The following is a 25016-nucleotide window of genomic DNA, read 5'->3' on the forward strand; positions in this document are numbered from 1 at the left end:
CTAGTCCCAATGCCACCCCGAGAGCTCCCACTGCCCAAGATGGTGACCGCAGTTCAGACAACTCCAGTGCCTACGTTTAAGTGATGTGAAAGGCAAGGCAGTTCATTGGGAGAATTTCCTTTGCAAAATAAGTTTCACTTTCTTCCCCATCTCTAACAGATTCTGGCCAAAGAACAGAGTTCCCTCTTCCTGGAAAGCCCTTCCCACTCATCTCCTGGCTAATTCTAACCAATCTGTCAATACTTGCTCTTCCTCTCACTGTCAGTCTCTCCACCCTGCTCCCATAGCATCTTGTACACAGTATTACCATTCACATAACAAATGTTTATTGAGCACTTACTAGGTACTGGATGCTTAAGTCTTCTAGGTGCTGGAGACACAGTTTAAAAAAAAAAAAAGCGACCAATTTTCCTGCCCCCATAAGGGCTCACATTCTAATATTCACCACATTGTATCAAAACTGTGCCTATCTCCTGTCACAAGCATGGGCCACATCTTATCTTTGTAGCTCCAGTGAACAGGACAGAGACTGGCATAGAATGCAGGTGCCAAGTATAACTGAATTCAACTGAATGGCCCATCACAAGAATGTCAGCTCAGGATTCCAGCTGCTCATCCTTCCTATCTCTTTATAATTCCATTCTGTCTGGTTACTTGATCACAGTTCTTCACTGTGTCCCCTGAATCCTGTTTACCTAGCTACAGAGTTGTAAATATCTGTACTATAGGTCCCCTGTATAGCTCACCGTCCCTCTTGTTCCCCAAACACTGAAATGGCACTTACCAGGTTCTATTCTGTCAGAGAATTCAACTGTTACCTCTGCTGCTGCAGTAGCCTACTGCCAGTTAGTTGTAGGTCATCTTGTCCATTGGCCAGGAGAAAGTAGAAATAGGAGAACATAGAAATTGCCTCATGACAGGAACACCAGGGAAGTCTCTTTACCTCTTGAACATTATACTCAGTGGAATCTTTTTATGTTGGGTTATTTCCTTTCAAAACTAACATTTTGTCAAGGCATGTTACTGTTTACAAGTTACCTTCATATCCATTCTCTTATTTGACCCTTTCAACAATGCTATGAAGTAGATAAGTATTATTATCCCCATTTTATAGATGAAGAAACTGGGGATCTGAAAGGGACGGTGAACTTCTCAAGGCCTCAGCTGTTTAAAAAATGACCCCAGATTCAAACAAAGATTTTTGACCGAACTATTCACGCTTCATTGTGACTATTTGGTACCTTAGTTTTCTGTCAAATGGTCTCCCATCCAAACACATCCCAAGTTAGGAACCCTTTCCCTACAGGCTTCAGAACTAACCAGAAACTACTACTAGTGGAAACATCCTTGGAATATGTCACAGTATAAGGCCCTGGGATTTTGCCTTCTTCGTTCAATCAGCTTGAACCTAAGAAGGGACTGCTACAACTCCTTGCAAATCTGAGCAACTAGACATAGCAAGGGCTTGGCTCTGGTCCACGCTGGCCTTGCAGCTAGGAGAGTGAGTCCTAGCTGAAGCTAAATCATGAGGAGATGGGACTATCATTACAACCATTTAAAAACAACACACATACAAAACAAAAAACTTTATTTACAGTTGAAAAACGTGTGTGATACTTCCAAGGTCTCTTGATCAAACAGGGCAACAGCAGGCAAGGAAGCAAACAGGGGCCAATCCAGATCTTACTCAAGAGCATCACCCAGAGCAAGGGAAGGCCTACAATGGCAGAGACATGAAGGTCTGTGAGGGATGGAAGAGATATGCAGCTAAGAAGAACTGGAAGGAGACATTCCATGAGAGACAAAGTTCCCACCTCCTCTACACTCCTAATCCTCTTTAACCAAAAAAGTAAAACCAATCTGATTCTTGCCATAGGCTAGACCTTTGGTTCTCCAGAGTGAAACTGAAAAGTATATTATACAAGAACCAAAAAGATAGAAACTAACATTTATGGCCAAGCATACTATCTCATTATTTACCCATTACAACTCCATGCAATATACATTATAAAATTAAGCAAAGAGAAAACTAGGGTACCAAGGGGTTTAATGGCTTGACAGTGATGGGGCTTCCTGGTGTACTGGCTGCAAAGCCTGTGTTTTGTTTTGCTTTGTTTTTTGCCAGACCTTGTGGCACTCTGTGGAGCTCTAGAACAAAGAGCAATCCTTCTTCCTTGCAGGTTGTGGTTCCTGGGTTATAGAGAAAGGAAATTCCACACCCTCTGTTTATGTCCTTGGAGTTAGCTGCACTTAAAGAACATGGTGAGTACACTCAGATACTACTGTCTCTCTACCCACAAACATGCCCACACCCCTCCTCCTCCAGAGGACAGGGAGTCTTGGTTTTATACTGCGGGCTCAAACAGAAGTTTAACTTTGGGCCCTAAAAAAGAATGTACAAAAATGTATAAAAATACTTTATAAGTTGCATGGTGCTCCAGTACTTAAGCTCTGTCATAGACAGGGCACTGTATTAGTCAGCATGGTCCTTGCCTCAAGGAGTTCTCAGTCTAGAGAAAACCAGACCAACACTTTTGTGATCCTTTGTGTTAAATGTTATTAATAGCAACATGAACCAAGTACTAGGAGCACCCAGGAGGAGACCACTGACTCTGCCTAGGCCAGGAAGGAGGAGATGGAGGAACTGGGGAATGATTCAAACTGATGTTGGCCACATGCTCCTGAGAAGAGTTGGGAGGGACTAGTTAAAACTGTACATATACTGTTTTAACATATACTGTATTTGTTATAAGAAACATGCTCAATGTAGAAAATTCAAGCATATACAGGACAATATAAACTGAAAAGAAAGTCTCTTTGCTATCTACTCTGCAAAAATAACTATTAATACTCAGCTATATATCACTACAGAAATTTCTGAAAGTTACTCAAAATAAGTAGTAGTATGTTTATATAATATACTACATCTTGACTTTGTCACTTGATTTACCTTAGAAATCTTGCCAACACATACAGATTTACCTCTTTCTTTTTAAAGCTATACAGTATTCCATTGATGAGATGTACCTCAACGTGTGAAAGACCTAGTTATGACACAGAGAGTTTTGCCTTTGTACAGCCATATGCTACATAGCAATGTTTTGGTCAACAAAGGACAGCATATACAACAGTGGTCCCATAAGATTATAATGAAGCTGAAAAATTCCTATCGCCTCGTGACGTTGTAGCCATTGTAACATCGTAGTGTAAAACTCATGTGTCTGTAATGATGCTGGTATAAACAAACATACCACACTGACAGTCACAGAAAAGAAAAGCAACACAATTATGTACACTGATGATAATAAATGACTTACTGGTTTATATATTTCCTATACTATACTTTCTATCAGTATTTTAGAATATACTCTTTCTACTCAGAAAAGTTTGCTATAAAACAGTATGCCGTTACACCAGCAGCATCTCGTGCTTACCCCAGCTCCTGATTGCATCAGTTGCTCTTGTGCTTGATTTAATCTTGTGTTTCTATAAATTTAGTGTAGCCTAACTATTCAGTTTATAAAGTCAATAGTAGTGTAAGTACTCACTACTCACTGACTCACCCAGAGCAACTTCCAGTCCTGCAAGCTCTATTCATGATAAATGCCCTATACAAATGTACCATTTGTAAATCTTTTATACTATATTTTTCTGTACCTTTTCTATGTTTAGATATGTTTAGATACACAAATACTTATCATTGTTACAATTGCCTACAGTATTCAGTACAGTAATACGCTGTACAGGTTTGTAGCCTAGGACAATAGGTTATACCATATAGCCTAGGTGTGTAGTAGGCTATACCAGCTAGATTTATGTAAGTATACTCTATGATGTTAGTTTGCACAACAACAAAATCGCCTAATGACGCATTTCTTAGAATGTATCCCTGTTGTTAAGCGCCTGTGACTGCACTGGATTGTACTGGAATGGAGCCAGACATTCTCCTCTCCCCTCCCTTTTTAGCTGGCAGGGCTTCTGACTTTCAGGGCAGGGAACAAACAGTGTCACACACCCAGCAGGCATGCAAATATTTGCTGCCAAATCTCTAGTGCTCTCGAGACCCATATTTTCACATGAAACCTCTTTCCTCTTGCCTGGACTGCTGTAGTGGACACCTCATGGGCTTCCACCCCATCCTCCACATTGCTGCCAGAATCAACTTCTAAACAAGAAAATTCAAGCACGATGTTCTCCTGCTCAAAATCCTTCAGTGGCTCCTACCAGCTTGGTTCTTTTTCGAGGGTCAGGCCCCCTTTTGAGAATTTCAGGAGCACACTGGACTCTCACCCCATGAAGAAAAAAAGAATGTACATACTGCCTATAGCCCTTCCCCACCCTCAGGAACACATATGAACTCCTCAGCCTGCACTGGTTCTCACAACTGGCCCTGGCCTCTGCCAGCCTCACCTCTTACTGTTTGCTTTTCATACCTTCCTGCTTTGGCTATATTGAATTATTTGCAGTTTCCTTTACACTTCCTGCTGTTTCCTGCTTTTGTGCTTTGCTCATGCTGTTCCCTTTCCTTGGAATGCCCTCCCCAGTTTTAGCCACCTGACAAGTTCTATTCTTTCATGTTCAGTTGAAGCATCATCTTTTCTGCAGTCTTCCCAAACCAAACCAGGCAGACACAGGCATTCGCACTTTCCTTATTTTGTCCTAAAATGTCTAGTCCAGTGCTTTATTGTACTGTAATTGTCAGTTTCCCAAGAAACTGTGAGTTCCTTGAAGGCAAGAACGGGGCTTTTCAAATATGTAGCCTCATATAGAGCATGGAATAATACAGAGCATATTATTTTTCAATTATAGTTGACATACATTATTATATTAGTTTCAGGAGTACAGCTTAGTGATTAGACATTTATATACCTTAGGAAGTGATCACCTAGCATGGGACCTATCTTAATTACTGCTGAGTTGTGGGATGAAGGAGCAGCCCATGTGCCACAGACATGTCTTTCATAATTTTCCTCCATAGGAATGTATCACATCTACATCTGCAGGTAATCTCAGAATGGGGGATAGTGTTTCCTAAACTTCAGTCATTCCAACAGTACTTTCACAACTGTTACCATATCCAAAGGTACAATTAACTTTTAATGTAATCACTATTTGAACTTCAAGAATGGCTCATTATAAGCTATAATAACTGCAAAATTATGTTGTGCTCATTATAAAATTTTTTCAAAAGATTCAAATATTAAAATAAAAGATATCCATCCCAGCAATACTGAAAGCAGTGTAAGCCACATTTCTCTGATAAGAAGCATCTGAGATGCTTGTTACAAACATAGCATCCTGGGTCCTACCTCTAACTCAATCAGACTCTTAAGGGGGAGGGATCTGGGAATTAGTAGGTTTCACAAATGCTCCAAAATGATTCTTTTCTTTAGGGAAGTTTGGGAAACAATGAACTAAACTACTGCTTGCCACAAATACCAGGTTTGGGGATCACAGGGAGGTGAGCATCAATTCAGACTAGCAGGGCTGCCAGAGCTCACAGTCACTTCCTTTTCCAAGAGACTCTCAGGCTTTCAAAACAGGTTCCACCAGCCCCCCTCAGGTTGTAAGTAAAAAGAGCCCAGTTCAGACTATGGCAGATTCCTGAGGGCCAGGGTTCACTAACGTATACCTAACCAAATTTATCATAAAAAGCTTTCATAGGACCCACTGAGATAAAACCAAGGTTTCTACATGTAGAGTTATACAGAAAACTTTGTTTTTACTAAAACCAAAGTCAGGACCTAAGGCAAAACATAAAAGAGTTCTGGAAGGAAGTGCTTCATAGGGAGGTACAGTTGATCAAGTGATCTAACCTACCTTCTGCCTCTTTCCTATCTTTTTATATTTCCAGTGCCTGGGCACAACGCCTCAAATGCATGATTAGGTGATATCTTGATTTGAATGCACTAGATTCCTGCTGGACCACTGCCACCAAGAGATTATCTCCTCTGAGTCTTTTCTGGTTGGAATATGGTGGGTTCTCAATTAAAAGACAGACTTTGTTATTCCCACGTAACCTTGCCACTCAAAGTCAGCATCAGCATTACCTGAGAGCTGGTTATAAATGCAAAATCTCAGGCTCCATCCAGAGCCACTGAATCAGAACCAACATTTTAACAAGCTTTCCTGGTAATTCATATGTGCATTAAAGTTTGAGAAATACTGCCCAGTAGGGTTTGAAAACATCATTTATACTGGCCGTCAACCATTATTCTGCCCCAAGCAACCTGAGAGATCTGAAACACTCCTATAGGAAGAAGTTAGAGATGCCTGTAACTTTATAGCTGGGGAGAAGAATGATGAAATGATATCCTGCTCTCTGGGGGAATTCATCTCTTTTCCTTACTTTCTCCCAAATCACATTACTCAGAAACCCAAAGTGGGGCACCCATCTGTGGAACACCTTTAGGTTAGACTAACATCTAGATTCCCTGACACCTTAAAAATCTATGATAGGGATTCTGGGTAAAATTAAATGAGATAATTCAAGTAAAATTCTTAGCTCAATATCTGAACATGAGAAATATTCAATAAATGGTAACTGCTTTATTATGTTATTCCTAAGTATTAGCTATGAAAGATTCAATTCTGAGCAGATCAGGATTAGGAGACTGAATTGGTGATAACCACATGTGGCTCTTTAAATTTAATTAAAATTAAAAATTCAGTCCCTCAGTCACATCGGCCACATTTCAAGTGCTCAATTGTCAGGTGTGGCTGGAAGCTACCATAACAGCACAGATATAAAACATTTTCATTATCACAGAAACGAGTATCTATTGAACAATTTTGGTCTAGAGAGCCTCTGAAATATCAAATGGCCCCCATGGAATTTGTTCTGCTTGGGCTACAGGTTGAGAAGAAGGGCTTTCATAGCAGCAAAGATTTATGTAATCTTTGCTAACAGTAGGTGAGGAGGGGAGAGTTGATGATCGCCACCCTCAGAAATGAAACCCCCTCCTAATAAGGATTTCCAGTAACTTTATGTAAGGGGCTCAGAAAAACATAGAAAAGAGGCCCCAGACATAAAGACTTTCTAGTCTTTATTCTTTTTGTTATCTCCTATCCTTTGGTAGTGATCAGTGGTCAGCCTTCAGAAGGAGAAGGATCTCTGAGCTCGACTTTAGTTACAGCAAATAAATGAGGGGGAGAGGGAGTAATGGCCAGCAGTTACTGAAGGGGGAATGCAGGTTGAGCCCTAGAGTTCCCCAGTAATGACAGAAAGGAAAGCTCAGGGGGTCAGCTGGGCCTGAGAAGGGACCAACTTGCTGGACAAGAGAGAGGTCCATGTGGAGCTTGCAGAACACACTTGTGCATTCCTGCCTCAGCATTTGCTCGCACCAGTTCCCTGCCTAAAATGCCTGACATTCTCTCTCTCTATTAACTCATGTGATAAATTTTTACTGAATGCCTGTAAGTGCCAGATGCTGTGAACACAAAGTAAGTCACAGCTAGAGGTATATATATATACAGTCATTAAAATGGTCTGGTCTTTGACTAGATCTCCATTTGGAGAAAAGGGCAGAATTCAAAAAAATAAATTCTAGATAATTTTGTAAGCATACAAATAAAACTAAAGAAATACTAGGAAAAAAAAAAGACATTAGGATCTGAGGTAGTAAGGACCTTCTTAAACAAAACACAAAAGCCATAAGGGAAAGACTTATCATTTTGACCTCATCAAAATTTAAAACTTCTATTTAACAAAGAATATAACCAAAGTCAAGATAAGCAATACACTGTTAATTTGTTCTTAAAATATATTCTTGAGAAAGTAGTCACAACATATAAAAAAAAGAACTAAGACTCGGGATGTATAACTATTCAAATCATTAAGAAAAAGGTAAAATAAACTATATGCTACAAATATGGAATATGTCAGTTTCTTTTTCTTTTTTTTAAAATATGAAGTAATTTTACTTGAATGGAGGAGGAAAAGTCTTCAAGACATAATGCCGAATGGAAAAACAATGATGAACAATATAGTTTAATGCCGCTTAGGAAAAACAAAACCTCCCAAAATTATATAGGCAAAGAAAAGGCCCTGATAGATATATATCAAACTGATAAAGAAGTTCCCTCTGGGAAGGCTAGTGAGATTGGGGCTGGGGTGTTGTCAATGGGAGGACTTTCACTTGAACTGTTTCGTGTGAAAATTTTTATGAGATTGTTACTTTCATGATTAAAAATAACCAACCAAATAGAATATATGAAACTTGACTGGATCACTTTTAATGAAATTTATTAGGGCGATGTTTGTTTCAAGTGTTGGATGGATCGCTCTTTTTTACAGCTATAAAAGTTACTTTGTGGACAACTGGGGAGTCTGAACATGCATATTAGATATTATTGTGGTTATGTAGGATGTTCTTGTTTTTAGAAGTTGCTTGCTGAAGTATTTATGGGTAAAGTGTCAAGAAGTCTTCAACTTTAAAATGGAAAAGAAATAAAGGAAGGGAAAGAAGGGAAAGTAAAGAAGGAAAGCAGGAAGGTAGGAAGGAAAGTAGGAGACGGGAGAAGAGGGAATGGGAATTTGAGGGGATGGAAGAGGGAAAGGAAAAAATGATAAAACAAGAATGTTAATTATTAGTGAATCTAGGTGAAAGGTATTCAATGCACTTCCTGCAGGTTTCAAAATAAGAAAGAAAGGAAGAGGAGAGGTGGGAGAGAAAGAAAGAGAAGGAAAGGGAGGGAAGGAAAGGGGAGAGAGAGATAGAAAAGAAAAGGAAGGAATGAAGGAAGAAAAGAAGAAAAGGAAGGATGGAAAGGAAAGAAGACACCACCATTCTAGCTGGAAGTGACTGGTTTCCCCCTTGAATTCTTATGACACTTGGCAATGTCACTCATATTACTAGTGATCACCTCTGAGAATGTGTCTTATTCCCCATAAGCTCCTGAAAGGCAGAGGCATCATTTGATTCTTTGCCCTACTCTGCATGCCTAGCACAATGTCCGAGACAGAGCAGCAGTGGCAAGGATGGGTATGAGGTGAGGCTGAGAAATGTGTCATGTTCACCTATGAGGCTGGCAAATACAAAGTCAGGGCCTGGAATTGCATCATCAGTTCTGATGAGAAGCATAAAAGATGTGTCTCCTGGCTGCCCAGGATGGTCCCAGCAGGGAGTCTCCCCAGAGCTGGAGCCAGGTCTTTCTAGTAGGACTACTGAATGAAACTCTAGTCCGAGAAAGCTGTAAGAAACTGCCTGATGGTTTTCAAGTTGACACTTTGTAAACTACAAAGTGGTAGAAAAGTAAAATGCCCTAACAACCCTTTCTCTTTGATCCTTACAATGATCCTAGGAGATAGGTATTATCTCCATTTGACAGATGAAGAAACAGACTCAGAGAAGGGAAGTGCCTTCTGCAAGGTCACACGGAGAGGAAATGAGCTCAACCCCATGTCTTCAAGTCTAAGGTTCCTCCACTAGATCATGCTACCTTCTCTGGGGCGACTCCTAACCAGGAAGAGAAAGATACACTTACCTGATTCAGTCTTGTTTGGGTCTACATCTCCCCACACTGTGAGATTACCACAGGCAGCTTGGGCTTATTGTTGGGGCCTGTAGGAACATTCTAGGAAGAAAGCACAGGAAAGATTCACCCACTCAGACACATAGACACACACACCAAACATTTACTGATGTCTGCCAACCCCTGTGCTACGGGCCGTAGGAGAGAGGTAAAGCATATAATACAGATAAAAAATAAAGTGTACATTTAGAAAATATCAAACCTATGCTATGTAACAATATGTTGTAAGAAAGTATATACAGGGCAGAGGAAGCAACTAAACTTTGCTTAAAGAGGTCAGGGAAAGATTCACAGAACAGGGGATTATTTGAGCTGGGCCTAGAAGAATGAATGGGATCTCACCAAGAGGAAAAGAAAGGAAAAGAGCATTCCAGGTAGAGAAAACAACATGAACAAAGGCTTAGGAGCAAGAAGCGGCAAGAGGCAGGGACATGTATGGCACATTTAGAGAAAAGCCAGTAGCCTGATGTGACTGGAACATGGAGGAGACAGTGGCAGAAGGAGCCATGGAGAAGTAGGCAGGATCTTGAATGCAATGCTGAGTAGGATTTTATCAAGTGGGTGAAGGGGCCACCAAAGGCCAAAGCTCAGTGTGTGCTACAGACAGGCTAACTACAGGCCAGGAAAACTTGGGAGGCCTGTGGTCTCACCTTCATTTTCTTTAGGAAGGCCATTTAATAAAGGTCTAATAAACTAGAGCCTGCTAGGGTTAGAGTTAGGGTTCTCTGTTGACACTAGTCAGGTAGTACCAGACCAGAATGGCTGAGAAAGAGGAAATCAAAACAGGACTTACCTCAATCTTTCTCATCACTAGAAGTCCATCAATGATTTTTCCTGTAGGAAGAGTATGAGCTGAACTTTAGTATTCTTACTTGCATAGCATTTTCCAGATTCCAATGTCCATTCTCACCATTATCTCATTTGTTCCTCATACCAACTTCAAGAAATGAAGATTCGGTGGAGGTGAAATGACCTGCCCAAGGTCACAGGTAGGAAGTAGTAGTTAAGACTCAAACCTAGGTCTGACTGTCTGCGAAGCCGCATTGCACTGTGCTGCCTCTGTGTGGCATTACCTCTATACCACCATCTGGGTTTGTCCCCCAGACACATGTATTGCCCAAGTAGTTACTCATTTTATCAGCTGACCCCTTTGTCCTCCCACACATCCTCTCCACATTCCACCACTTCCACCTTCCCTACTACTATCCAGAGCAGTCAAACCAGACGAGCACTCTTGGTACGAGAGTATGGGGACTAGCTCCTTTGGAAGTCCCACTCTGAGTGAATGGGGCCTGACCATGGGACAGGAGTAGGACTCACCAAACACTACGTGCTTCCCATCCAGCCAATCACACTTAGAGCAGGTGATGAAGAACTGGCAGCCATTTGTACTGGGACCACTGTTTGCCTGATGGAAACCAAGTATACTTGCAATGAGTTTTCCTGGCCATACTAGCTGAAGGGAAAGATTCCCAAGAGAGTCTATAGTTCTGATTCCTCCACACTTTCTTTCAGCAAACCTTACTGAGCATCTATTCCGAGCCAGGGCTTGAGCTAGGACCCAATGATACAGAGATGAACAGGACACACAATTTCTTCCCTCAAGGAACTAATCCTTGAATAGATGTACATTTCTTCTACAGGGTAAATTTTTATAATGGAAACAACTGTTTATGGGACCCAATTTGATGCGTTTAGTCCAATACTAGTTCTAACTAAATTATAGTTACAAGTTAGCTACTAGATAAGAAAAGGTTAGTTGCCTAGGCCGTAACCTGTTTTGTCTGAATGTACTATATCATAACAATGGCAATTTAAAAAATTTAAGAAGGTGCAAATAGCTAGTGCTATGGAGATTGCCTGGGCCAGTCAGAATAGGCCTATGGTTTGGAATGAAGGATAGGCCTCCCAGGAGTCCAATTCACTTCTCTCTGTCTGTCTGTCTGTCTGTCTCTCTTTCTTTTCTGTCTGTCTGCCTGCCTGCCTGTCTGCCTAGTCTATCTACTTTGCTGCTCAATGTCTAAACATTTATTAGCAAGCAAGCAGGAAACAGTCATATAACATGTTTTTATAACTCTACAGACACAGAGGGAAATGGGTGATGAAGGGAAGGGAAGGAGAAGGTGAGAGAAGCAAGGTGGGAGGGGTATATAAGGGGAAGTGAAGGGGCAGTGAGCATAAAAGATAGTGAGCAAGGGTGGGGTAGATGAGGAGGTTTAGGTCACGTAGGCAGGGGCCTGTGAAAGAGTGAGATGTGTGTCAGGGGGATTATAAATGGGGAGGAGGTGCCGGGACAAAGGAGTAGAAGTGGTGAGCAAGGAGTGGTGAGTGCGCAAAAGGGGGTGACCAGCCAGTATGCAATGTGAGTGAATGGATGTTGAGAGTTCTGGTGAGTGGAGCAATGAGCGAGTGAACAGTGGGTCTTGAAAGAACAACTGGTTGCATTCTGAGCAACAAAGCTAAATGCCCGGTCCCATGTCCTGGCTGAAACAAAGGGAGGGAAACACACACCAGAGTTGAATTTTGGTTCTCCAGGCTGCTGGTGGGCCCAGCCCAACAAAATCAGACTGAGGAAGAAGATGGGTATAGCAGAGTTGAGTCCTGGGCTGAGCCAAAAAAAAGCATTTGCTTCCATCCTAAGAGACAACATTGAGCCTCAAGAAGGGCCCAGAAACCAGCTGGCTATAAATCTAACCCAAAACCCTGATTGGACCTCACTTACCATGGAAAGCAGGCCTGGAGCTGAGTGTCTAAGTTTAAAATTTTCATCTGCAAATGGCCCCCGGTAAATACTGGCGACTCCTGTACCATCTCCCTGAGCAAAGAGAAGGGAAGTGTTGGCAACTTGCGAGTGCTGGGCCCCCCCAGAGGCCGGTAGAAGAGTGCTCTTACCTAAACCCTAGCTTCTTTATTTAAAGTCCACTCTTGTTGGTCACTTTGGGAGCTGCATCTCTTTGACCCGACTCTGCAATCAAAGCCCCATCCAAGGCACCTGCAGCCCACAAACTGGCCAGGTTTTGTCACAGATTGGGTAAAATATCTAAATGTCTAAACATTTATTAGCAAGCAAGCAAGCTGGGCCTTTAGGAACCTAGGTTAAGACCCAGGTAAAGTACAGAATAGTTCAGTGATTACATACATAATCCTTGCTGTTCCAGCAGACTCTCATGCCTGCATACACATAAAATCACCCAAGTAACTACTACCCCAACTCACCCCCAAACTATGTGGGTGGGTGGGCTCTTGGAAGTCTAGTCTGTACAACATGATACCACCCTCCTGGCCAAAGTTGATTGGTCCAGAAGAGAACACCTAACTCATGCAGGGCCAACCAGAGTTCCTTCTGTGGGAATCATGGAATAGGATAGATGCTCTCTTTGAGGTTGAACTTGTATCGTGTAAACCTGGAAGCTAGAAGTGACTATCTCCTGCAAGGTGGGCTGGAGAGAGCGCTAGAGAACCAGAGAGAAAGTATGCCTTGATTCTATGTGGCTTTCCAGTTCCTAGTTTTTGTTTCTCCTTTGGGTTCTGTGAATCCTAATTTCCCAATGTCTGTTTAAACTAGCTGTATTCACATTATCTCTCTGCTCTTTCAATAAACCTGTGGAATACACATCATCTTCCTCATTTTTCTTTCAGGTGAGCAATCTTAAGTCAAGGTAATAAAACAACTTGACCAAGACCATATTTGCAGCTTCTTAAATAGAATCTGGGGATTTAAAGTAACACTGAGAGGGTGCCAAAAGACTAGTCTTTTAAAGCCAGTTAGTAAAGAAAAATAATATTGGATTTGTGGTAGAAAGGGGATTAACATGAGGGAAGAAAGGAAAATTGTCAAATTCAAACCTTTGACTAAAAATTACCAATAAAGCCGACCTCTGTATAGTGGAAAGACCTGAATTTGAGTTCGACTTATCATTTATGATCTGAGGAACTCATTCTCTATCTCTGACCTGTTTCCTCAACTATCAAGTGGGGATAAAAGCACCTACTCTTTACAGCATTGCCATGAAGATCCAGTTAGTCTCTCTGAGAAAAGACTTTGCAACTGATATAGCACTATACAAATGTGAGCTATTCTAACTGTATGTATGTATCTATGTAACATAAATTCATACGTATATACAGAAGGAAGAGAAAACAAGTTCATTTCTAATTTCCCAATAAACTTAGGGGACAGGTCAGTTACCACATCATTCTCTATAATCATACTATCTATTGCTCTCCAGAAGCCAGAGAAGGGAAAATGACAAATTTTCAGAGCAAACAACAAAAGGAACGTAAATCTTCAATAGTGGATTGCTCAAACAAATTCACTGTATATTCATAATGGACTATTAGGCAGCTGTTAGAAAAAATGTTTTGGAAGAAGATAATGATAGGAGAAAATGTAGACAATTGTTAAGTACAAAAAACCAAACATATATATGATCTTAAGTCTGTTAAAAATTATATTTGACACATATACTCATGCAAAGATAAGGCTGGCAGCTGTAAACTAAAATGCCAAGAGTTTATTTCTTGAAAGGAGAGAATCCTTGAGAGATGACTTATTTTCTTTTCTACACTTTTCTTTTGCAATCAGAAAAAAAATAAAATTTTAAAACAAACGAATATTCTTGGTCCAACTTTAGTAGGTCTCAAATCCTGCTTCTTCTGCCTCTTGCTCATTCTATTTTTTCTTCTCTAAGGGTGGCCCTGAGCAATTACTTCTCTTTGATACTCAACCTCTGGCTGACCAATTATTATCTAACCCTGGGGCTATCAGTAAGTGTGATCAGATGTACCTGGCAATGACCAGTAATAAGTTGGTTCTGTTCCTGCTAAGACAATACAACAATACAGGACCTATGAGAAGAAAGGAAAGAAGACAGAGAACAGCTTCTCAGCCCTTCATATCAGCTAACAAAAAAAGTATATGGTCACCCCAAGCCCTATCACCATCAAGAGTGGCTATGGTTAGCAAACAAATGCCTATGAGGGCAGGTATCACAAATGAGGGAAACAGGTAGTGGGGACTGTGGTGAAATGGCAAGGACACATTCTGCCTGAATGGAGCAGTTACTTGATTCCAACCAACTGTCACTGCATGAGAAACACAGGCCTAGTTTTCCATTCTTTTTTTTTAAATTTATTATTATTTATGCCTACAGTACCTGGTCTTCCTAGGTGGTCTCCCATCAAGTACTAAACATGCCCGACTCTGCTTAGCTTCTGAGATCAGACATCGGGGTTGTTCCAGGTGGCATGGTCGTAGACCATGGACCATGTCTCTGGGGTGTGAACCCAGGACCTTCTGCGTGTAAAGCAGACGTGCTAACCGCTACACTATGGAACCACGTCCTAGTTTTCCATTCTTTAGAGAGGAAACAAAACTCCAGAATTTTTTGGTGAAATTTCCCAGTTTTACATCATACAGATGAAACCAAACATATCTGAAAGCCTGATCTGGCTTAAGATCACAACCTTACCTAGATAGGAAAGAGAAAGATAAAAAGCTCATAAGAGTCAAACTAAGTAAGTACACACGTGAAGAAGAAAATGTCTCCTAGATTCGAGAAAACAGCAACATGGCTACCCAAATGATACTAATAAGAAAGACCATGCACAGAAGTGGGTAAGAACAAAAGTAGATTTAAGAAAAAAATGTGGTTTATTCAGCTCCCTCTAAGGTCAGGAGAGGGGAGAAGACTTAATATGGGGGACACATACAGTCTAGTCACAAGAAAATCATGCTTAGTAATGAAGGAACTATTTCACTGGGCTCTCCCCATGAATAGAGGAAACATCCTTCCAGAATTATTTACCTCTCTTGCCCCCTAATCAACTTCCAATGAAAAACTCAGCTTTCCAGGCACTGTGATACCAGAAGTAGAAGAGAAAATGGGGCATAAGCATTTAGCTCACTGGAAAGGGACTTACTACGATTTAGTTTAAACAAATTGCATTTGATTTCTAGCTAAGTTTCATGTGGTTAATTTGGGTCTGTCATGGGTCATCTACAGGCATGCTGGAAAAGTTCAGTTTCTGGCCCTAAAAGGTTGAGATTTGGAAGTTAGTGATTCAATAAAGTGCTGATGTCTGTCATCTAGTGGTACACTGAGTAGTTGCCAGCAACTCTCAAGGACATTCTCATCCTCATCCCTCCCACCCCCACCCCTAATAAACTTGGCTATTGTTCTCAAGCCTTAAGACTTGGGTCCCTGTAGTAAAAATAGTAGCAACAACAATTACAAAAACAACAACAAAATCGTATAAGTCTTTGATAGGAAAGGAAGAGTACTTACGTTAACAAAATCTCCACCCTGAATCATGAAATCCTTTATGACCCTGAAACAGAGAACAAAGGATTCTGAGATAAGAGTCTGTAGTTCAGAAAAATATTGACTTAGTCATTATAGTTTAGATTAACATTGATTTCAAAATACCATGTTTATCACTCTAGCTTTTAATAAATCTTCAAGTCAATTTAGTCCACAAAAACATTCCTTCTCAAGATCTAAGAATTATCCTATGATTTTATTTTCCTAAAGAGATTAATCCCCCAAAGAAGTAATTCTAAAAGCCCTCAGGATGGTTTGCCATGGGCCTCACCTGTGGAAAGTGCTCCCTTTGTATCCTATTGGAACCCCATCTTTTCTATAACCAAAAAGAAAGAGACTTGGAATGATGACAGATAACCATACACCTTTCCAATTTACCATACACGGGAGCCAAAGGCACGCTCCTAAAGATGGTCAGGACAAGGGAGATAAAGAAGGCAAATGAAGTGAGACAGACCCTCGGGGTATTACCTTCTATTACAGTCCCCAGCAATCATTCAAGGCCTGTGGGTGGTTCCCCAAAACCCTCACTGCAGCCCCAGGTCACCCTTCAGGAGCAAGCAAAGAAGTCAACCACTGACCTGAATTCTCCAGTGCAGAATTGCCTGAAAGGGAAAAGAATGAAGGACTCAGCCACCATGACATCACAGCAGTGAGTTCCTCTAATCTCCGTGGGGGACCGCACAGCCACTGGCGCCAGCAAGCCCACCAACCGGAGGCCAGACGTCCAGACTCCCAGGCATACAGACAAGATAAACTGACATGGGGAACAGTCAAAACGGGGACTATTCAGACAGAGCGATACCTAGGGGAATCAGATCACAAGGGCAGTGAGTGGACGGACAGGGATAGGCAGACGATTCCGCAGAATGGGGCCCAGCTTTCGGTTCGGTTAATGTGGCAGAGCATCTCCTTACCTAAAGTTCTCGGCCGTTTTAGGCACAACGTCTGCAAAGAGCTCGATCTTCATGCGGCCAACTTCCTGCAACCGGCAAGAGACTGTCGGAAGGCCCAGTCCAAGACCACGAAGGCCTCGCTGAGCGGGGACCTCAAAGAGCTAACCATTCCTTTTCCCATACCTTTCTCTCTCCCACCTCTGCCTCCGTAACCTATCCTTTCGTTCCGTCCAGACATTCCACAAGCGGGACGCTAGGATGCACACTACGAGGGGCAAGGGTGTTCATTCTCTTTCCCTCACCACACCCCGCAGGTCGGTAGGTTCTGGTCCAGTTTCCCTTTCTGGCTTCCCGAGCCCGCTATCCCTGGGCGGATGAATTCTGTCTGCCTGGCCCCATGCTGTTTCCCTTCGGCGCAGGGCTGGGTCTTCCTGGACCTCACCTGGCCGCCAATGCTGACATCAAAGAACACCACGGGATTGACAGGGCTTGAATTTGCCACCGCCATGGCTCCGACCCGGAAGCAGAAGTCGCTAGCGCCTAGTTCCGATGAACCTAATCCCAGCTCCGCAGGTTTAGTCTCCCGCGCAGGCGCAGGAAGAGCCTACCGAGGCCGGGGCCCGCCCCCGGAAGCCCTACTCTGCGTTCGACTTTGGGGCTTGCTGGTTTCTGCGCCCGCACTGCGAGATGCTGCGGTGACCAGGACTTTCATCGGTCCTGACCACGAGATGTCCGCCGGCTGTTAGCTCGCTTGACTGTGCTTGGGGACGGGGGTGTAGGCCGGGGTGGGTAGGGAGACGCGGGGCTGGGGACGCGGGTGCAGGTGGAGGAGGGATGGAAGAGGAGGCATGCCTCCGCCTTTATTTGCTCAAGGTCAACAGATACCCCATTCACATGGCTACACTAAGCGAAGTACAAGATTATTCTCGCTCAGGGTAGGGAGTTTGGACTACGTAGTCTCCAGGGTCCTGATCAATCCTTGCAGCTAAGATCTGAACCATCACGCGTGCTGTTTCTTAACCCAGCGCACTAGTCTGTGAGCCCCACAAAGGCAGGAACTCTTCATCCTCGGGAGTTAGCACAGCCTGGCAAATAAGGTGTGCTTAGTAAATACTCAGCCCTTCTTTGAAGTCAGGACACTAGAATTTTAGTTTTAGCTCCAGTTCTGCCACAAGCTTCCACTTTTGTCACTACAATTATTTCTGGCAGAGTAGCTAGAGCTTTTAAAATAAATCTTATAAATCACTCCTGGCTTGCTGTATTTAGAATGAAATCCAATTTCTTACATACAAAAAAGCCTACATTACATTATCTGGCTGGCCTCATTTTGTATTACTTGCCCTCTGTTAATATATTCTGACCTTTTTGTTCCTCGAGGTCACAGATGGATACATGGTCCCCCCTTATCGGATTTTCACCTTCCTGGTTTCAGTTACTTGCTGCCAACCACAGTCCAAAAATAGTAAATGGAAAATTCCAGAAATGAGCAATTCATAAGTTTTAAATTTCATGCCCAGGATGTGAATCATCCTTTTGTTCAGCATATCCACACTGTATATGCTACCTACCCATTAGTCACTTAGTAGGTGTCTTGTTTATCATATTGACTATCAGGGTATTGCAATGCTTGTGTTCACACTATTTCACAAAGCATATGTCATTCACCCTACTTCATCTCATCATGTAGGCATTGCGTCATCTCATATCACAAGAAGGGTGAATACAGTACAAGATATTTTGAGCTAGACCACGTTCACATAACTTATTACAGTATATTGTTAAAATTGTTCTATTTTATTACTATTGTTAATTTCTTACTGTGCCTAGTTTATCAATTATTTATCATAGGTATGTATGTATATATAGGATTCAGTACAATCCATGGTTTCAGCCATCCACTAGGGGTCTTGGAACGTAACCTCCTCAGGTTAAGGAGGACTACTGTACTCTCTGTAGGGTCTTGGTACAGTTAATTGTCTTTAATACTCTTCTAGATCTTAATGAGGGGGAGGTGTTCTTTTTATTTCAGGTCTCTGCTCAGATGTCACTCAGATAGGAATATTGCACCCAATATAAAGTAGCCATCAGTCACACTTTCAGATACATCACTGGTTTATTTTCTTCATGCCACTCACCATCCAAAATTATACGGTCAGTCTCCCCACCTCACCCCCTGCCACATACACATATACTGTCTAACCTAAAATATAACTCTATGAAAACGGACTCTTGTCTGTCTTCACAGTTGTGATGATAGTGTCTACTATTGAATAGCACATAGCAGGACTTTGATAAATAGATTCAATGAATCGAGTGAAAGAAGGTGAATTTGGACAAAGTTTGGAATCAGAGCATGCATTCAATATCATAGTTATTATTTCCTACACTCTTTGATCATCCTTTCTAGTTCGGTATCTGAGGCGGCAAGGGTTGCACATAAAAATTCAGTATGTCTCAACTTACGGGGCTCTTTTATTTCCGGTTACTTTCCCCCTTCCCTTTGTCTCCCTCTCTATCTCCAGCTGATGATGAAGAAGGAAGAGGAGAATGAGGGAAAAGGGGAGGAAGGGGAAAAGGAACAGCGGAAATCATCCTTCAATACAGTTTTATACCAACTATTTTAGAATAAATTCTTTAAATTGGTGATATTCAATGTTGAAGTACACTCAAACTGCAAGTGAAAATAAGTGAATGTATCTAGCACTTTTGAAACAATTACTCAGTGTAAAATACACACTTCATCTCATTTGGTGAAATGAAACCCTATGGGATGGGAACTACTATTCCTATTTTGTGCATCAAGAAATAGAAGCTTAAAGAGTTTGACCATGGAAACAATGTTGACACAACTTTTTTTAAAGCAATGAGACAAATGATGTACCAAAACTCTATATAACATTTATATCCTTTGACCCAATTATGCCGATCTTGTCAATTTGTTTTCTGGATTAACTTAAGAGAAGAAAAGAGCTAACTTCACAAAGACTTTCGCCACAGCATAATCTTAGTGAAAAAGTAGAACAACTTAGATGTCAAGTAACAAGAGAATTTATAGAACATCAATGTGATAGAGTATCATATGACTATTGAAAGAATAATTATGAAGAGTTTAAATATGGGAAAATGGTTTATGGTATATTAAAACTCAGACTATGAAAATACAATATGATAACCATTAAAATAAATAAATTGGAATGAGAACCATAGGGAATAACTCCAAAATGAAAATAGTAGTGTTCAGAATATGACATTACAGGAGGGTTTTTTTCTTCTTTTTAAAGTATTTGCTTTAATGTGATTACACTGTTTTTACTTTTAAAAAAATCCATGATAATAGGAAAGAATGGTGAATTAGCCATATATGTGTTCTGCTAAACAAAAACTCAATTAAACCAATGAACTTAAGTTACTATATTGATCAATATAAGGCATCTGAGGATATCAAACAAACTTGAGAAATCCATTTTTTAGAACTGGTTTAGTGAATTTATCAGCAATTTTGAAGACTCCTAGTTGATGTCCCGTGGGGAATGTGTTCTAATGTTTTTCCACGTCATGTCCCACCTTCACGCCCAAGCTCTAAGTTAACAACTTTGATCAGTCTAGTTTAGACACCAGTGATTTTATAGTTCTGACTTTTGGTCTTGTTCTTGGATGCAACGTGTCTCTTTCAGAGAAGTCACATTTATGTATCCAGCTTCGGAATTCTGTGAACACGAAACAGACTCAAGGGACTTGGGATTTGCCACTGTTTCTTCTGACTTAGATTCTTGAGTTTCTTGAAGACTTCCAACTGACTCTACCAAACCTGTTCCTGAAAAACTAAGAAAGGCCATATGTGAGGACTTTGTGTGGATAGGGTCTCTTGGCAGCACTTTGGGGTTACAAGGATAAGACTTAAATAGAATTTCAGTTTTGACAATGGTCAAACACAAAGACAACCAAACAAAAATTACCTTAAACTTATGTTTATGGATTATCTTCTACCTTAAGTCAGAATTCTTTTAGGTGTGTGGGTGAAGCAGTGGTGAGGAGAGAAGGATTTGGAAAGTTTAAATACTAAATATAGAGAAAATTACCCCCACTTTCTGTGCTTTCTCAAACTAGGAATTCAGGACTGGTTAGGCAGTCATAACTCTCAGGCATATAGATGATTGTCTCAACTTTACTAACCTGGAGTTTGGGAGGGGCAAGATTTTATTCAATACTTCGAATTCAGAGATTCCACTAATTATTGTTTCCTAAAAGGAAAGAAAGCATGCATTTAAAAATTTATTGATAAACCATTGGCACTATGATTCTAGAACTATGCTTTATATTTTTTGGTTAAAAACGTAACCCCCTCACCTCATGTCTGTTAGAAGGACTACTGTCTAAAAGACAAGAGGTAATAAATGCTAGAAAAAAAGGGACCCTTGTGCACTGTTGGTGGGAATGTAAATTAGTGCAGACACTATATAAAACAGTATGGAGGTGCCTCAGGAAATTAAAACTAGAACTACCATATGATCTAGCAATTTTGTTATCTGAAAGAAACAAAATCACTGTCCTGAAGACATATCTGCACCCCATGTTCATCACAGCATTGTTTACAATAGCCAAGACATGAAAGCAACCTAAGCATCTATTGATGGATGAATGGATAAAGAAATAGCCATAGCCACACACACACACACACACACACACACACACACACACACACACACACACACACACACTGGAGTATTATTCAGCCATAAAACAGAAGGAAACATGTGACAACATGGATGGATCTTGAGGGCATTATGCTAAGTGAAATAACTCAGAAAAAGACAAATAACATGATCTTACTTATATGTGGAATCTAAAAAACCAAACTCACAGAAACAGAGATCAGATTTGTGGTTGCTAGAGGTGGGGGTAGAGTGGAGCAATTAGGTGAAGGTGGTCAAAAATTCAAACTTCCAGTTATAAGATAAATTCTGGAGATGTACAGCACAGTGACTACAGTTAATAATACAATACTGTATATTCAAAAGTTGCTAAGAGAGTAGATCTTAAAAGTTTTAATGACAAAGAAAACATTATAAATATGTGAGGTGATGAATATTAACTAATCTTATTGTGGTAATCATTTTGCAATATATACATATATCAAATCATGTTGTACACGTTAAACTTACACAATGTTATATGTCAATTATATCTCAATAAAACTAAAAAAATGATGTAACCCCTAATACCTACAAAATATTTGGCAATTATAAATGTCATACTTTTTATAATAGTGCTTTCACTGCTAGCCTGCTTTTTAGATCTGCTTTTCTACATGAATTGTCTCATATTAGGTAAGTTTTTACTTAATATTCTGGTAACCATTTTCTGCCCCTTTAAATCATAAAAAACACCTGTTTTGAACTCTATGACTATAAACCCCAAATACTCTTTCTAAGAAAAACATAGACTAATGCAGACCAAATTTTATATGTATTTGGTTCCCCTGAATTTGGATCTCAGTTTAATCTTTGAAGAGGCTCAAGGTGATGCCATGTAAGATAGTATGGAGCAGAGAGCAGAGAGGGGAACCAATAAGGGATGAAATCGGTAAGACAGACAGAGAGGCCTGGTCATAGAGAATATGAAGACCATGTCAGAAAATTTGAGTTTCATCCTGAAGACTGTGGGAAGTCATTGTGTGGTTTTGAGTCAAATGCTCACATTTTATTTTCTGGCTATAGACTATAAACACTGTAGGAATAGAAAAGACAAAAGCCAGAAACATGGAAGCGGGGAGGTGGGATGCATCTTTCCAAGTAAGGAAAATACATAATACAGAGGGATAAAACTTTAGAGACTTTGGAAAAACTGTGAATAGATTAGTTTCATTTGATCAGGCCTGTTTGATGTCAGAAAGGTATTTGAAAAATGGAAATTTCCTATGTGGCTTCAGTTCTTCTGACTTAGACCGACAACCCCAGAAGCCTTCCCTAACCTCCCCTGAACAGGTTTAGATACCACTCCTCTTGCTTCCACAGCATTCTGGGCCTATTGCTGTTGTAGAACTTATTACAATGTAAGGTAGTTGCCAGTTATGTGACTGTCACTCTCACTGGGCCTGAGTTCTTTGAGGATAGACTCTGTATCTTGTTCATTATTATATCTAAACCATATGGATATATGGTTTGATATATATGAGGGCCAGCACACTACATATGCCCAATAAATATTTGTTGAATGAATGAACTTTATCTTATAGACAAAAGAAGACAGAAAATCTTTGAGATGAAATACTACGAAATCAAGTAGCACTTCATGAAGATTAGTCTAGAAGCATGGGCAGGATAGATTACAAGAGGAAGAAAGACTGAAAGGAGATGAGTTAACAAGTTGTTGCCGTAACCCAGGAGCTAAGTGCTTGGGATACAAGACGGACAGAGTTCCTGCTCTCATGAAGTCTATAATCCAGTAGAGAAGAAAGAATTATAATACAGGAAGCAATGTCTATTATGAGGCTAAGTCCCTGGTTATTCCAATGCCCCTGAAAGAGAAGCAGTAGACTCGGGATATTAATAGATAGCAACTAAGAACAAAGGACCAGAAAGACTTGGTTTCAGTCCTTGCTCTTCTACTTATTAGCTATGTACTTGGACAATGATGTCACTTCACCTCTCTAGATCTCAGTCTCTTCAGCTATGAAAATAGGAATGACAGACTTATCATGAAAGATTGCTTTGTGTATTAAATGGGATAAATAAAATGCTTAGCACAGTACCATATAGTAAGCACTCAACAAATGTCAAACTCTCACCATTTTAGCCCGAGGCGTTGCAAGGAAGGAACAAACCTAGGGTATGTCTAATCTCAGGGATCTATATACTGATCTATTTGCAGTATGTGATAATCAGTAAGAATCAAGAGATTTGGGAGAAGTAAGAGGCAGCTGTATGACCTCAGATATACCATTTAACCTCTCCAGGTTTTATCTCCTTCTGTATAAAATAAGGGAACTGAACTAGAAGATTCTTAAGATTCTAAGTTTAAAAACAAAATTTAAATTGTTTATTCCAATAGGTATCAAGATGTTATAAGTTGCTACTTTGTCACACATGGAATATTGAGCTTGATCTACTATAGTCCTGACCCATGTGACATTTCTTATCCTGATTTGAGGATAATTTTGTGGATCTTTTTTAAAAAATTAAATTTATTGGAGTAAATTATATAAATTTCATGTGTATAGCATTGTAATAATACATCTATATACTCAATTGTGTACTCACCATGCGAAGTCTTGTTTCCTTCTATTACACTATATCTGACCCTGTTTACCCTCTGTGTCCTCCAACCCACCCCATGCCCCCTATGGTAACCGCCATTCTGTTCTCTGTAACTATTGGTTTATTTTTTGTTTGTTTTGTTTATTCCTTTGTAATGTTGTGGATCTTAAAGTTATTGGTCCTTGTATATATTCTATTAAGGTTTTTAACTCAGCACTTACAATACTATATTTATAAATGTATGTCTGTCTTCCTCTACTAGACTGAGAGCCTGTGGAAACAGGATCTGTCTTCATATTCTTAGGATGTAAAATTGTTCCTGGAATTGATAAATGTTTGTTGAATGAATAAGTAAAAAAGTAAATGACAAGACAATTGAGAACAGTTGTAACTCAATTGAAGACAAAAACTACTGAAAATTAAGCCATGTAATCTAGCAGTTCTGCTTTTGACAAATTCTGTAAAACTTCGTACATGGCTTGGAAATAATCACCTTTCTGAAAGCAAACAAGATACAGGTCTTGTGCTCATAGCAATAGTACCCAACAAACAGGTTCTATGTGAAGTATCTTGGAAAGAAACATCTAGCATGTGGTATAAGCCAGGGAAGAAGGCAAGCAGCCTCTGTCCTGGATTTAAAACACAACTCTGCTCACTGAAGTCCCTCTTTGCTCACTCACTTACCAACTAGACTCCGGACCTTGTCTGAACCTATACTATTATATTACCACATTTCTCTGGACTTCGCTACTTGTCTAATTGGATTTTGTAACATAATTGCTTTTCTCTGACTCAGATGTTGTCTCTAGGCTTGACTTCTTGCTAGACCAGCCTAACTTCACTTTACCTCTTTGAACCTCAGATTTGCTCATCTCTCAGATGGAGCTGAAACAAGACATGGCAAACAGGGTTGTTGAGAATGAGGCATACATATGAAAACATTTAACATTTATTCAGTCTCAAACATTAATGGAGCACCTCTCTATAGATATAATGACATACAAGAT

The 25016-nt window shown here is 40.4% G+C and overlaps 2 protein-coding genes across 15 annotated transcripts in view; both read right to left on the reverse strand.

Annotated features, from left to right (window-relative positions):
- Positions 1–1571: 1571 nt before the first annotated feature.
- Positions 1572–17357, reverse strand: PPIH (peptidylprolyl isomerase H). 4 transcript variants are annotated; one of them, XM_039868834.1, is made up of 10 exons: positions 17196–17357; positions 16775–16839; positions 16439–16462; positions 16129–16173; positions 15822–15864; positions 12257–12349; positions 10855–10942; positions 10328–10368; positions 9487–9576; positions 1572–1717 (listed from the first exon to the last, which is right to left on the reverse strand). In XM_039868834.1, the coding sequence occupies exons 1-9, from the start codon at positions 17259–17261 to the stop codon at positions 9508–9510; spliced, it is 534 nt and encodes a 177-aa protein (XP_039724768.1). In that variant the 5' UTR covers positions 17262–17357; the 3' UTR covers positions 1572–1717; positions 9487–9507. The 4 variants fall into 4 exon arrangements, with proteins under 4 accessions (XP_039724768.1, XP_039724767.1, XP_039724770.1 ...); XM_039868833.1 differs by having other exon boundaries at positions 1572–1741; XM_039868836.1 differs by lacking the exon at positions 12257–12349 and having other exon boundaries at positions 1572–1741.
- Positions 17358–18847: 1490 nt separating this feature from the next.
- The window catches only part of CCDC30 (coiled-coil domain containing 30), a 97828-nt gene continuing 91659 nt past the window's right edge, over positions 18848–25016 (reverse strand). For all 11 annotated transcript variants that reach the window (XM_039868817.1, XM_039868815.1, XM_039868819.1 and 8 more), the window contains 2 exons: positions 20927–20994; positions 18848–20575 (listed from right to left, as the gene is read on the reverse strand). In XM_039868817.1, the coding sequence (XP_039724751.1) occupies positions 20377–20575; positions 20927–20994 (267 nt within the window). In that variant the 3' untranslated portion in view covers positions 18848–20376. The remainder of the gene's footprint in view (positions 20576–20926; positions 20995–25016) is intronic.

Source organism: Pteropus medius, unplaced genomic scaffold (genome assembly GCF_902729225.1).
Source record: "Pteropus medius unplaced genomic scaffold, Ma_sr-lr_union100, whole genome shotgun sequence".
In the NCBI taxonomy this organism is placed as follows: domain Eukaryota; kingdom Metazoa; phylum Chordata; class Mammalia; order Chiroptera; family Pteropodidae; genus Pteropus; species Pteropus medius.